This window comes from Gobio gobio (genome assembly GCF_949357685.1).
Source record: "Gobio gobio genome assembly, chromosome: 9".
NCBI lineage: Eukaryota > Metazoa > Chordata > Actinopteri > Cypriniformes > Gobionidae > Gobio > Gobio gobio.
The window spans coordinates 928,507-943,865 of NC_137115.1; the positions used below are offsets into that span (position 1 = coordinate 928,507).

General features: G+C 46.8%; 1 protein-coding gene across 6 annotated transcripts in view; it reads left to right on the forward strand.

Moving 5' to 3' along the window:
* The window catches only part of reln (reelin), a 191,536-nt gene that overhangs the window by 131,016 nt on the left and 45,161 nt on the right, over window positions 1-15,359 (forward strand). For all 6 annotated transcript variants that reach the window (XR_013817130.1, XR_013817131.1, XM_079824663.1 and 3 more), the window contains exons 34-42: window positions 685-958; window positions 8,239-8,379; window positions 8,466-8,643; window positions 8,746-8,830; window positions 8,931-9,113; window positions 10,726-10,894; window positions 11,057-11,159; window positions 12,682-12,908; window positions 13,067-13,290. Coding sequence is in view for 4 of the 6 variants with exons in the window: in XM_079824663.1 (XP_079680789.1) it covers window positions 685-958; window positions 8,239-8,379; window positions 8,466-8,643; window positions 8,746-8,830; window positions 8,931-9,113; window positions 10,726-10,894; window positions 11,057-11,159; window positions 12,682-12,908; window positions 13,067-13,290 (1,584 nt within the window). In the remaining 2 variants the exon portion in view is untranslated. The remainder of the gene's footprint in view (window positions 1-684; window positions 959-8,238; window positions 8,380-8,465; window positions 8,644-8,745; window positions 8,831-8,930; window positions 9,114-10,725; window positions 10,895-11,056; window positions 11,160-12,681; window positions 12,909-13,066; window positions 13,291-15,359) is intronic.

Consider the following 15,359-nt stretch of genomic DNA (forward strand, 5'->3'; position numbering starts at 1 on the left):
GCCCCCTACTACTGACTGACCCACTCTCTCCTCCCCCATCATGAGTGGACACGCCCCCTACTGCTGACTGACCCACTCTCTCCTCCCCCATCATGAGTGGACACGCCCCCTACTACTGATTGACCCACTCTCTCCTCCCCAGCATGAGTGAACACGCCCCCTACTACTGATTGACCCACTCTCTCCTCCCCAGCATGAGTGAACACGCCCCCTACTACTGACTGACCCACTCTCTCCTCCCCCTTCATGAGTGGACACGCCCCCTACTACTGATTGACCCACTCTCTCCTCCCCCATCATGAGTGGACACGCCCCCTACTACTGATTGACCCACTCTCTCCTCCCCCATCATGAGTGGACACGCCCCCTACTACTGATTGACCCACTCTCTCCTCCCCCATCATGAGTGGACACGCCCCCTACTACTGATAAGCTACAAGTGTGTTGTGCTTTCAACAGTGTTTCTCAGAATCGCTTACTGCAGCTATAAGCAGTCATAAGTCTACTGATATTTACTGATACCCTTACAAGAGCTTGTTGAGTGAATTGTTGGGGGACCGTCTAAAGGGGACCATTGAAATAAAGTGATACCAAATGACACTCACAGAGCCGAATCAAGCACATGTGTACTGTAGGGTCTGTCAGATATGAATGCGGCTGACTGCACTGTGCTCTGTCTGCCAGAGAGGCCGCGTTACGCTGAGAGCTGGGACTTCGAGGTGTCCGGCTCTTCCTTCCTGCAGTTTGATCTGAGCATGGGCTGCAGTAAGGCTGCGTCTCCGGCCCACGGTGTCCGCCTGGAGTTCTCCACAGACTGCGGCCGCCGCTGGACCCTTGTGACGCCCGAGTGTGTGCCGCCCGCCATCGGCTGCTCCGGATACAGCCAGCGGTCGGTGTACAGCGCACCTCAGTATCTGCAGTGGAGGAGGGTCACTGTCTACCTGCCCAGCACTGCCATGTACGACTCTTTACACGTCTGTTGTATACACACACCTCAGCCTCATTCACTCGTATATCACTGAGGGTTTATTTCGACAGCGCATTTTACAATAGAGATTGTTTCAAAGGAGCTTCACAGTTCTTCATTAATAGAACGTTTGTTCAAAGTTTTGTGGTCTTTAATAATGTTCTCAAAACGTTAGCTCAAAAACATAATACATTTATACAAAAGTAATTTCAGAGAACATTCCAGAGTAACATTCAGAAAACATTCAAGAGTAACGCTCAGAGAACATTCAAGAGTAACGCTCAGAGAACACTCAAGAGTAACACTCAGAGAACACTCAAGAGTAACACTCAGAGAACACTCTAGAGTAACGCTCAGAGAACATTCAAGAGTAACGCTCAGAGAACATTCAAGAGTAACACTCAGAGAACACTCAAGAGTAACACTCAGAGAACATTCCAGAGTAACATTCAGAAAACATTCAAGAGTAACGCTCAGAGAACATTCAAGAGTAACACTCAGAGAACACTCAAGAGTAACACTCAGAGAACATTCAAGAGTAACACTCAGAGAACACTCAAGAGTAACACTCAGAGAACATTCAAGAGTAACGCTCAGAGAACACTCAAGAGTAACACTCAGAGAACACTCAAGAGTAACACTCAGAGAACACTCAAGAGTAACACTCAGAGAACACTCAAGAGTAACGCTCAGAGAACACTCAAGAGTAACACTCAGAGAACACTCAAGAGTAACACTCAGAGAACATTCAAGAGTAACACTCAGAGAACACTCAAGAGTAACACTCAGAGAACATTCAAGAGTAACACTCAGAGAACACTCAAGAGTAACGTTCAGAGAACATTCAAGAGTAACGCTCAGAGAACACTCAAGAGTAACACTCAGAGAACACTCAAGAGTAACACTCAGAGAACATTCAAGAGTAACACTCAGAGAACACTCAAGAGTAACGTTCAGAGAACATTCAAGAGTAACGCTCAGAGAACACTCAAGAGTAACACTCAGAGAACATTCAAGAGTAACACTCAGAGAACACTCAAGAGTAACGTTCAGAGAACATTCAAGAGTAACGCTCAGAGAACACTCAAGAGTAACACTCAGAGAACACTCAAGAGTAACGTTCAGAGAACATTCAAGAGTAACGCTCAGAGAACACTCAAGAGTAACACTCAGAGAACACTCAAGAGTAACACTCAGAGAACACTCAAGAGTAACGCTCAGAGAACATTCAAGAGTAACGCTCAGAGAACACTCAAGAGTAACACTCAGAGAACACTCAAGAGTAACGTTCAGAGAACATTCAAGAGTAACGCTCAGAGAACATTCAAGAGTAACGCTCAGAGAACACTCAAGAGTAACACTCAGAGAACACTCAAGAGTAACACTCAGAGAACACTCAAGAGTAACGTTCAGAGAACATTCAAGAGTAACGCTCAGAGAACACTCAAGAGTAACACTCAGAGAACACTCAAGAGTAACGCTCAGAGAACATTCAAGAGTAACACTCAGAGAACACTCAAGAGTAACACTCAGAGAACATTCAAGAGTAACACTCAGAGAACACTCAAGAGTAACACTCAGAGAACACTCAAGAGTAACACTCAGAGAACATTCAAGAGTAACACTCAGAGAACACTCAAGAGTAACGTTCAGAGAACATTCAAGAGTAACGCTCAGAGAACACTCAAGAGTAACACTCAGAGAACATTCAAGAGTAACACTCAGAGAACACTCAAGAGTAACGTTCAGAGAACATTCAAGAGTAACGCTCAGAGAACACTCAAGAGTAACACTCAGAGAACATTCATGAGTAACGCTCAGAGAACATTCAAGAGTAACACTCAGAGAACATTCCAGAGTAACATTCAGAAAACATTCAAGAGTAACGCTCAGAGAACACTCAAGAGTAACACTCAGAGAACATTCAAGAGTAACACTCAGAGAACACTCAAGAGTAACACTCAGAGAACACTCAAGAGTAACACTCAGAGAACACTCAAGAGTAACTCTCAGAGAACACTCAAGAGTAACACTCAGAGAACACTCAAGAGTAACGCTCAGAGAACATTCAAGAGTAACACTCAGAGAACATTCAAGAGTAACACTCAGAGAACACTCAAGAGTAACGTTCAGAGAACATTCAAGAGTAAAACTCAGAGAACACTCAAGAGTAACACTCAGAGAACACTCAAGAGTAACGCTCAGAGAACACTCAAGAGTAACACTCAGAGAACACTCAAGAGTAACACTCAGAGAACATTCAAGAGTAACACTCAGAGAACACTCAAGAGTAACGCTCAGAGAACACTCTAGAGTAACGCTCAGAGAACATTCAAGAGTAACACTCAGAGAACACTCAAGAGTAACGTTCAGAGAACATTCAAGAGTAACGCTCAGAGAACACTCAAGAGTAACGTTCAGAGAACATTCAAGAGTAACACTCAGAGAACACTCAAGAGTAACGTTCAGAGAACATTCAAGAGTAACGCTCAGAGAACACTCAAGAGTAACACTCAGAGAACATTCAAGAGTAACGCTCAGAGAACATTCAAGAGTAACACTCAGAGAACATTCAAGAGTAACACTCAGAGAACACTCAAGAGTAACGTTCAGAGAACATTCAAGAGTAACGCTCAGAGAACATTCAAGAGTAACACTCAGAGAACACTCAAGAGTAACGTTCAGAGAACATTCAAGAGTAACGCTCAGAGAACACTCAAGAGTAACACTCAGAGAACATTCAAGAGTAACACTCAGAGAACACTCAAGAGTAACGCTCAGAGAACATTCAAGAGTAACACTCAGAGAACATTCAAGAGTAACACTCAGAGAACATTCAAGAGTAATGTTCAGAGAACACTCAAAAGTAACACTCAGAGAACACTCAAGAGTAAGACTCAGAGAACATTCAAGAGTAACACTCAGAGAACATTCAAGAGTAACACTCAGAGAACACTCAAGAGTAACGTTCAGAGAACATTCAAGAGTAACGCTCAGAGAACACTCAAGAGTAACACTCAGAGAACATTCAAGAGTAACGCTCAGAGAACATTCAAGAGTAACACTCAGAGAACATTCCAGAGTAACATTCAGAAAACATTCAAGAGTAACGCTCAGAGAACACTCAAGAGTAACACTCAGAGAACATTCAAGAGTAACACTCAGAGAACACTCAAGAGTAACACTCAGAGAACACTCAAGAGTAACACTCAGAGAACACTCAAGAGTAACTCTCAGAGAACACTCAAGAGTAACACTCAGAGAACACTCAAGAGTAACGCTCAGAGAACACTCAAGAGTAACACTCAGAAAACACTCAAGAGTAACGTTCAGAGAACATTCAAGAGTAACACTCAGAGAACACTCAAGAGTAACACTCAGAGAACACTCAAGAGTAACGCTCAGAGAACACTCAAGAGTAACACTCAGAGAACACTCAAGAGTAACGCTCAGAGAACACTCTAGAGTAACGCTCAGAGAACATTCAAGAGTAACACTCAGAGAACATTCAAGAGTAACACTCAGAGAACACTCAAGAGTAACGTTCAGAGAACATTCAAGAGTAACACTCAGAGAACATTCAAGAGTAACACTCAGAGAACATTCCAGAGTAACATTCAGAAAACATTCAAGAGTAACGCTCAGAGAACACTCAAGAGTAACACTCAGAGAACATTCAAGAGTAACACTCAGAGAACACTCAAGAGTAACGTTCAGAGAACATTCAAGAGTAACGCTCAGAGAACACTCAAGAGTAACACTCAGAGAACATTCAAGAGTAATGTTCAGAGAACACTCAAAAGTAACACTCAGAGAACACTCAAGAGTAAGACTCAGAGAACATTCAAGAGTAACGCTCAGAGAACATTCAAGAGTAACGCTCAGAGAACATTCAAGAGTAACGCTCAGAGAACACTCAAGAGTAACACTCAGAGAACACTCAAGAGTAACACTCAGACAACACTCAAGAGTAACACTCAGACAACACTCAAGAGTAACGCTCAGAGAACACTCAAGAGTAACACTCAGAGAACACTCAAGAGTAACACTCAGAGAACATTCAAGAGTAACACTCAGAGAACATTCAAGAGTAACACTCAGAGAACATTCAAGAGTAACGTTCAGAGAACATTCAAGAGTAACGCTCAGAGAACATTCAAGAGTAACGCTCAGAGAACACTCAAGAGTAACACTCAGAGAACACTCAAGAGTAACACTCAGAGAACACTCAAGAGTAACGTTCAGAGAACATTCAAGAGTAACGCTCAGAGAACACTCAAGAGTAACACTCAGAGAACACTCAAGAGTAACGCTCAGAGAACATTCAAGAGTAACACTCAGAGAACACTCAAGAGTAACACTCAGAGAACATTCAAGAGTAACACTCAGAGAACACTCAAGAGTAACACTCAGAGAACACTCAAGAGTAACACTCAGAGAACATTCAAGAGTAACACTCAGAGAACATTCAAGAGTAACGTTCAGAGAACATTCAAGAGTAACGCTCAGAGAACACTCAAGAGTAACACTCAGAGAACATTCAAGAGTAACACTCAGAGAACACTCAAGAGTAACGTTCAGAGAACATTCAAGAGTAACGCTCAGAGAACACTCAAGAGTAACACTCAGAGAACATTCATGAGTAACGCTCAGAGAACATTCAAGAGTAACACTCAGAGAACATTCCAGAGTAACATTCAGAAAACATTCAAGAGTAACGCTCAGAGAACACTCAAGAGTAACACTCAGAGAACATTCAAGAGTAACACTCAGAGAACACTCAAGAGTAACACTCAGAGAACACTCAAGAGTAACACTCAGAGAACACTCAAGAGTAACTCTCAGAGAACACTCAAGAGTAACACTCAGAGAACACTCAAGAGTAACGCTCAGAGAACATTCAAGAGTAACACTCAGAGAACATTCAAGAGTAACACTCAGAGAACACTCAAGAGTAACGTTCAGAGAACATTCAAGAGTAACACTCAGAGAACACTCAAGAGTAACACTCAGAGAACACTCAAGAGTAACGCTCAGAGAACACTCAAGAGTAACACTCAGAGAACACTCAAGAGTAACACTCAGAGAACATTCAAGAGTAACACTCAGAGAACACTCAAGAGTAACGCTCAGAGAACACTCTAGAGTAACGCTCAGAGAACATTCAAGAGTAACACTCAGAGAACACTCAAGAGTAACGTTCAGAGAACATTCAAGAGTAACACTCAGAGAACATTCAAGAGTAACACTCAGAGAACACTCAAGAGTAACGTTCAGAGAACATTCAAGAGTAACGCTCAGAGAACACTCAAGAGTAACACTCAGAGAACATTCAAGAGTAACGCTCAGAGAACATTCAAGAGTAACACTCAGAGAACATTCAAGAGTAACACTCAGAGAACACTCAAGAGTAACGTTCAGAGAACATTCAAGAGTAACGCTCAGAGAACATTCAAGAGTAACACTCAGAGAACACTCAAGAGTAACGTTCAGAGAACATTCAAGAGTAACGCTCAGAGAACACTCAAGAGTAACACTCAGAGAACATTCAAGAGTAACACTCAGAGAACACTCAAGAGTAACGCTCAGAGAACATTCAAGAGTAACACTCAGAGAACATTCAAGAGTAACACTCAGAGAACATTCAAGAGTAATGTTCAGAGAACACTCAAAAGTAACACTCAGAGAACACTCAAGAGTAAGACTCAGAGAACATTCAAGAGTAACACTCAGAGAACATTCAAGAGTAACACTCAGAGAACACTCAAGAGTAACGTTCAGAGAACATTCAAGAGTAACGCTCAGAGAACACTCAAGAGTAACACTCAGAGAACATTCAAGAGTAACGCTCAGAGAACATTCAAGAGTAACACTCAGAGAACATTCCAGAGTAACATTCAGAAAACATTCAAGAGTAACGCTCAGAGAACACTCAAGAGTAACACTCAGAGAACATTCAAGAGTAACACTCAGAGAACACTCAAGAGTAACACTCAGAGAACACTCAAGAGTAACACTCAGAGAACACTCAAGAGTAACTCTCAGAGAACACTCAAGAGTAACACTCAGAGAACACTCAAGAGTAACGCTCAGAGAACATTCAAGAGTAACACTCAGAGAACACTCAAGAGTAACACTCAGAGAACACTCAAGAGTAACGTTCAGAGAACATTCAAGAGTAACACTCAGAGAACACTCAAGAGTAACACTCAGAGAACACTCAAGAGTAACGCTCAGAGAACACTCAAGAGTAACACTCAGAGAACACTCAAGAGTAACGCTCAGAGAACACTCTAGAGTAACGCTCAGAGAACATTCAAGAGTAACACTCAGAGAACATTCAAGAGTAACACTCAGAGAACACTCAAGAGTAACGTTCAGAGAACATTCAAGAGTAACACTCAGAGAACATTCAAGAGTAACACTCAGAGAACATTCCAGAGTAACATTCAGAAAACATTCAAGAGTAACGCTCAGAGAACACTCAAGAGTAACACTCAGAGAACATTCAAGAGTAACACTCAGAGAACACTCAAGAGTAACGTTCAGAGAACATTCAAGAGTAACGCTCAGAGAACACTCAAGAGTAACACTCAGAGAACATTCAAGAGTAATGTTCAGAGAACACTCAAAAGTAACACTCAGAGAACACTCAAGAGTAAGACTCAGAGAAAATTCAAGAGTAACGCTCAGAGAACATTCAAGAGTAACGCTCAGAGAACATTCAAGAGTAACGCTCAGAGAACACTCAAGAGTAACACTCAGAGAACACTCAAGAGTAACACTCAGACAACACTCAAGAGTAACACTCAGACAACACTCAAGAGTAACGCTCAGAGAACACTCAAGAGTAACACTCAGAGAACACTCAAGAGTAACGCTCAGAGAACATTCAAGAGTAACGCTCAGAGAACACTCAAGAGTAACACTCAGAGAACACTCAAGAGTAACGCTCAGAGAACATTCAAGAGTAACCCTTAGAGAACACTCAAGAGTAACACTCAAAGAACACTCAAGAGTAACGCTCAGAGAACACTCAAGAGTAACACTCAGAGAACACTCAAGAGTAACACTCAGAGAACACTCAAGAGTAACGCTCAGAGAACACTCAAGAGTAACGCTCAGAGAACACTCAAGAGTAATGCTCAGAGAACACTCAAGAGTAACGCTCAGAGAACACTCAAGAGTAACGCTCAGAGAACACTCAAGAGTAACACTCAGAGAACACTCAAATGGTTCCAACACTAAACCCTTTTTCCCGGTCCGTGTAGTTCACCTAGAACGAGGTTCCGCTGGAGTCAGCCGGTGTTTGCCCCCGGAGCTGATGGCTGGATGCTGGATAATGTGCTGCTGACGCCCGGTTGCCCGTGGATGTGCTCTGGACACGGCCTGTGCAACAGCGGACACTGCGCGTGAGTCTCGACCACAGATATCTCCTGATAAACTCGAGCGCTCCGCAGCGATCCTGCGCTTACAGTGGCTTTTCTCTCTCGCGCAGCTGTGACAGGGGCTTCGGCGGGCCTCACTGTGTGCCTCTGGTCGCTCTGCCGTCTGTTCTGAAGGAAGATTTCAATGAGAACCTGAAGCCGGAGATCTGGCCTGAGGTGTACGGGGCAGAGCGGGGGACGCTGAGCGGAGAGCCTCTGAAATCAGGAACGGCCCTCATCTTCAAAGGCGTGAGTATAGTGTGAAATACTGCTCTGGGTTCTACAAACAAGGTTCCCTAATGTCCTTAAATCAGCGTGTTTGCTCCGGATGACTGTCCTGTTCTCCTGCAGGAGGGACTGCGTATGCTGGTGTCAACAGATCTAGACTGCACAAACACCATGTACATCCAGTTTTCATTTAAGTTCATAACAAAGGGTGAGTCTGGTGTTAAGCATGTTCAGTCTCCCGTCTTTCTCCTGGTCTTCTGTCGGCTGTAAACACGTGTGTGTGTGTGTGTGTGTGTGTGTGTGTGCAGGTGTGCCCGAGCGCTCTCACTCCGTGTTGGTGCAGTATTCGGTGAATGGAGGGATCAGCTGGCTGCTTATAGACGAGTTTTACTTCCCCACTTCCACAGACACGCTGTTCGTTCACATGTCTTTGCCTCCCAGTGCCCAGACCAACGCCACACGGTTTCGGTTGTGGCAGCCGTACAATAGTGGTAAGAAAGTCACGGTCACGGAAACTGACCCACACCTCACTCACAATCACAAGTGCCATGTGGAGATGAGTTAGTTTATAACATTGAAGAAGGGCACTATAGGTCCTGTTTAAAGTAAAGGTAGCAAACTACTCTTCATTTCTAAGTATTGATGTTGTTTTTGAGCTCTACTAGAACAGGTCCTCTCCCATCATGAGTGGACGCGCCCCTACTGCTGATTGACTCACTCTCTCTCCTCCCCATCAAGAGTGGACACGCCCCCTACTGCTGATTGGCCCACTTTCTCCTCCCCCATTATGAATGGACACACCCCCTACTGCTGATTGGCTCACTCTCTCTCCTCTCCCATCACGAGTGGACACGCCCCCTACTGCTGATAGGCTCACTCTCTCTCCTCCCCCATCATGAGTGGACACGCCCCCTACTGCCGATTGGCCCACTTTCTCCTCCCCCATCATGAGTGGACATGCCCTCAACTGCTGATTGGCTCACTCTCTCTCCTCCCCCACTATAAGTGGACACGCCCCTACCACTAATTGGCTCACATTCTCACTGGCTCACTCTCTCTCCTCCCCCATCATGAGTGGACACGCCCCCTACTGCTGATTGGCCCACTCTCTCTCCTCCCTCATCATGAGTGGACACGCCCTTTACTGCTGATTGGCTCCGTCTCTCTCTTCCCCATGAGTGGACACGCCCCCTACTACTGATTGGCCCACTCTCTCTCCTACCACATAATGAGTGGACACGCCCCCTACTGCTGATTGGCCTACTCTCCTCCCCCATCTTGAGTTGACACGCCCTCTACTGCTGATTGGCTCAGTCTCTCTCTTCCCCATAATGAGTGGACACGCCCCCTACTGCTGATTGGCCCACTCTCTCTCCTACCACATAATGAGTGTACACGCCCCCTACTGCTGATTGGCCCACTCTCCTCCCCCATCATGAGTTGACACGCCCTCTACTGCTGATTGGCTCAGTCTCTCTCTTCCCCATAATGAGTGGACACGCCCCCTACTGCTGATTGGCCCACTCTCTCTCCTACCACATCATGAGTGGACACGCCCCCTACTGCTGATTGGCCCACTCTCTCTCCTACCACATCATGAGTGGACACGCCCCCTATGGCTGATTGGCTCACTCTCTCAGGTTTTCCTGCTGTAATGTTGATTATCTCCTCATATTCTCCATTGTTGCGGCTCCTCTCTTCCCAGTCTGTCAGTAACTCTCTGTTTAGTTCCTCTCTCTATGAAGCCCCTCCTTCTGAAAAGCACACTATGCTCTGATTGGTCGGCTGGAGCAGTGTGTTGTGATTGGTCAAGCGCTTCCAGCGTGTTTGGGAAATATCCTATTAATAAAGGGAAAATGAGATTAAGTGAGTTTAAGCTTAAAATAAGAACAAGTATCTGCCAGTGGAGTCCGAAAAACTTGATTTAATCATAAACTCACTTCTTTTGACACATTTTTCAGAATTCAGGACTTCATGTATCTTGATTTAAGAATGTTTAGATATTTGTGCTGGAAAAAAAGAAGATGATGTTTTACTTGATGAACGTTCTTATTACGTGAATGTTTTTGTTCTCTTTATGAATGATTTGTCTGGTTGCTCCAGGTAAGAAGGAGGAGGTGTGGGTGATCGATGACCTGATCATAGATGGCAACAGCATCAGTAGTCTGCCGGTTATATTGGAGAGCTTTGAGGCTGGGCCGCAGGAGGGGAACTGGCTGTTTTATCCCGGAGGAAACACTGGATTCTACTGCCCGTATCAGAGAGGAGGACTGTGAGTATCTCACTCGTGTTTGCCTCACATTAGCATGTCGTAAAAAACCCTCGAGGAGATGAACCACACACTTCGAGCAGAACTGATTCAAACACAACAGGATCCTGTGAGTTAAACCCTCGAGCATCCACTGGTATCATGTGACCCTCGCTGTGTTTGCAGGGAGGAGGACTCCGCCATGGTGTTTCTGTCCAGTGAGTTGGGCGAACACTCCATTACCACCAGAGACATTGATGTCAATGAGAACACCGTCATCCAGTTCGAGGTAGGGCTTTGTGAGAAACACTGGCATTTCAAAAGCTGAGTAAATAATGACCGAATATACATTTCTGGTTCCCCTTTTCCACCAGGGCAGTGCTAGAGCTAATCAGAGCCAGAGCTAGTCCCAGTTCATAGTTGGTTCGACTGAGGAGCTTCTAAGAACCGTTTGCTTTTCCACATGTGCTGAGAGCCGCAACAGAGCCATGTCTTACGTCACTGTATACGCCTCATCTCTCTCAGCAACGCTAGCGAGGCAGCGGCAGTGTTGCCAAGTCTGTGGTTTTGTCGCGGGCTGTTTTTTTCATGTCTGCGGGATGAAGCGACCCCAATTATGTGATATTTAGCCCCGGGAATGCGAGTAGGCAACCTTTTAGTAGGCAACCATGCCAAAAAACACATATTTTACCCCCAAATGTGATTTTTACCGGGGAAGCCCCCCTGGAACGCGATTGGGCTTGTTTTGAGAAGCAATTGGGTGGGTTTTGTTGTGAAAACCTGGCAACCCTGGGCAGCGGGAAACACACACACACACACACACACACACACACACACACACACACCAGGCTTGTTCGAGACGCATCGGCACTGCGCAGACCGATCCACGTATGATATATAAAAAAAAACGCATGAGTGAATCAAAAGCATAAGGAGTCGTGTGCTCTCGCTGGACTCGTTGTCATACGGCGATCGGTCTGCACAGCACCGCTGCGAACAAGCCTTCCATCAACAATGCAAACGTTGCGTTACTGTTGATTCACATGGCTTTACGATCCTACATCGGCATCAAAACACAACGAAAACACAGCGAATCCAACGCATTCATGCAGTTCGCCGTCATTTGTATAGACGGAGATTTCAAACGAGCAGCAGCTGTTAGCTCCATTAGCTGCTATTTCAACAATGGCGGATCTCCAGTTTGTGTTGGTCTTGTTGACTCCGCCCCCAGCGCCTGATGGAATCGGTTCTTACTTCTAGCCCTGTTCTAGCCCAGCAATGTTTTGGTGCTACTTAAGAACCACTTTTCCTGGCTCGGAGCTGGGGCTTTGAGTGTGGAAACACAAAGAACCGATTTGAAACTAGGCTCTGGCTCCGATCTAGCTCTAGCTCTGCTTTGGTGGAAAAGGGGTATGGGTGAACTACACTCTAAAAAAAAAAGGTTCTATATGGCACCAAAAATGGTTCTTGGCTCGTAATCATAGGGGAACCTTTTTTAGTGCTATATAGCACCAATTTTGGTGCTTCAGTGGTTCTTCAGAGGTGCTATATAGCACCTTAGTCAAAAAAACGGTGAAGAACCTCTGAAGAACCGCTGAAGAACCACTGAAGCACCAAAATTGGTGCTATATAGCACTAAAAAAGGTTCCCCTATGATTACGAACCAAGAACCATTTTTGGTGCCATATAGAACCTTTTTTTTTAGAGTGTATCCCTGTAACTGTAGTTAAAGGCGAGTCTTTGATTGTTTTATTATCTCTCTGCGGTCAGTCTCGGTCCAGTGGAACATCTTTAACTGATTCCTGTTCTAGATCAATGTGGGCTGCACAACTGAAAGCTCTTCCCTGAACCCCGTGCGTCTGGAGTTTTCGCGGGACTTCGGAGCCACGTGGCATCTGCTGGTTCCTCTGTGTGCCGGCGGCCCGCGGCTCAGCTCGCTCTGCTCCACCGAACTCCACCCGGCCAGCGTCTACTATCCTGGAACCACACAGGGCTGGAGGAGAGAGATGATCCACTTCGGCAAGCTCAGACTGTGCGGGTGAGACGGACACACCTGCAATACAACATTACATCTTAGGAACGCTCTGCTAACATTGAGTTTTCAATGCTACCGGAAGAGCGTTTGTTCATAACCTGGCTGCTGTTTGTTTTGACGGTTGTGTGTTCAGTGTGTAACAGTGTGTCTGTGCTCTGCAGGTCAGTGCGGTTCCGCTGGTTCCAAGGGTTTTACTCCAGCGGCGCGGCTCCGCCCACATGGGCCCTGGACAGTGTGTACATCGGCCCTCAGTGCCAGAACATGTGTAATGGCCACGGTGTGTGTGTCCGAGGCACTCACTGCATCTGTGATCTGGGTTACTCTGGATCCGACTGCTCCAGTCCTGATGAGCCAAATCCAGATTTCCTGAAGGAGGATTTTGAAGGTACGGAAGCAAACAGATGTACAGTATGTTGCTATATGACTGTGGTTAGGTGAGTAACGCAATTATATGCTTGCAACACGTTTGTAAGAAGTCATAATTCGTTTTGGGTAAAAGTAATGCGTTACAATATTGTGTTACTCCCTGATAAAGTAACTAATTCCGTTACTTAATTACTTTTTATAGAAAATAATCCATTGTGTTACTTTTGCGCTACTTTTTCTCACATGGGCTGGAGTTGCTTGTTTGTATATAGGCCAAATCAACGCCTCAAACTTTTCCTCCTCAAAGCATTCCTGAAGCATTTGTGCTTTGTGGCGGCGCATTATCTGCTGAAAGAGCCACAGCCACAGGGAAAACCGTCTCCATGAAAGGCTGGACATGGGCTCAGCAATGCTGAGGTAGGTGAGACGTGTCAAAGTCACATCCACATGATGGAGGACCCAAGGTTTCCCAGCAGAACATTGCCCAAAGCATCACTGCCTCCGCCGCCACGCCTTCTTCCCATAGTGCACCTGGTGCCATGTGTTCCCCAGGTGAGCCACACACACACACCCGGCCATCCACTGATGTAGAAGAACACGTGATCATCAGACCAGGCCACCTTCTTCCATTGCTCCGTGGTCCAGTTCTGATGCTCACGAGTCACTGTTGGTGTTTTGGGCGGGGTCAGGGGTCAGCATGGGCACCCTGACTGGTCCATACTCCACAAACTGAGATGCTCTGTGTATTCTGAGCCCTTTCTATCAGAACCAGCATTAAATTCTGGAGCAGTTTGAGCTCCAGTAGCTCGTCTGTTTGATTGGACCACACGGGCATCAATGAGCCTCGGCCGCCCATGACCCTGTGGCCGGTTCTCCACTGGTCCTTCATGACCCTGTGGCCGGTTCTCCACTGGTCCTCCATGACCCTGTGGCCGGTTCTCCACTGGTCCTTCATGACCCTGTGGCCGGTTCTCCTCTGGTCCTCCATGACCCTGTGGCCGGTTCTGCACTGGTCCTTCATGACCCTGTGGCCGGTTCTCCACTGGTCCTCCATGACCCTGTGGCCGGTTCTCCACTGGTCCTTCATGACCCTGTGGCCGGTTCTCCACTGGTCCTCCATGACCCTGTGGCCGGTTCTCCACTGGTCCTCCATGACCCTGTGGCCGGTTCTCCACTGGTCCTCCATGACCCTGTGGCCGGTTCTCCACTGGTCCTTCATGACCCTGTGGCCGGTTCTCCACTGGTCCTCCATGACCCTGTGGCCGGTTCTCCACTGGTCCTTCATGACCCTGTGGCCGGTTCTCCACTGGTCCTCCATGACCCTGTGGCCGGTTCTCCACTGGTCCTCCATGACCCTGTGGCCGGTTCTCCACTGGTCCTCCATGACCCTGTGGCCGGTTCTCCACTGGTCCTCCATGACCCTGTGGCCGGTTCTCCACTGGTCCTCCATGACCCTGTGGCCGGTTCTCCACTGGTCCTTCATGACCCTGTGGCCGGTTCTCCACTGGTCGTTCATGACCATGTGGCCGGTTCTCCACTGGTCCTTCATGACCCTGTGGCCGGTTCTCCACTGGTCCTCCATGACCCTGTGGCCGGTTCTCCACTGGTCCTTCATGACCCTGTGGCCGGTTCTCCTCTGGTCCTCCATGACCCTGTGGCCGGTTCTCCACTGGGCCTTCATGACCCTGTGGCCGGTTCTCCACTGGGCCTTCATGACCCTGTGGCCGGTTCTGCACTGGTCCTTCATGACCCTGTGGCCGGTTCTCCACTGGTCCTCCATGACCCTGTGGCCGGTTCTCCACTGGTCCTTCATGACCCTGTGGCCGGTTCTCCACTGGTCCTCCATGACCCTGTGGCCGGTTCTCCACTGGTCCTCCATGACCCTGTGGCCGGTTCTCCACTGGTCCTTCATGACCCTGTGGCCGGTTCTCCACTGGTCCTCCATGACCCTGTGGCCGGTTCTCCACTGGTCCTTCATGACCCTGTGGCCGGTTCTCCACTGGTCCTCCATGACCCTGTGGCCGGTTCTCCACTGGTCCTCCATGACCCTGTGGCCGGTTCTCCACTGGTCTTCACTTTTGATAGAGA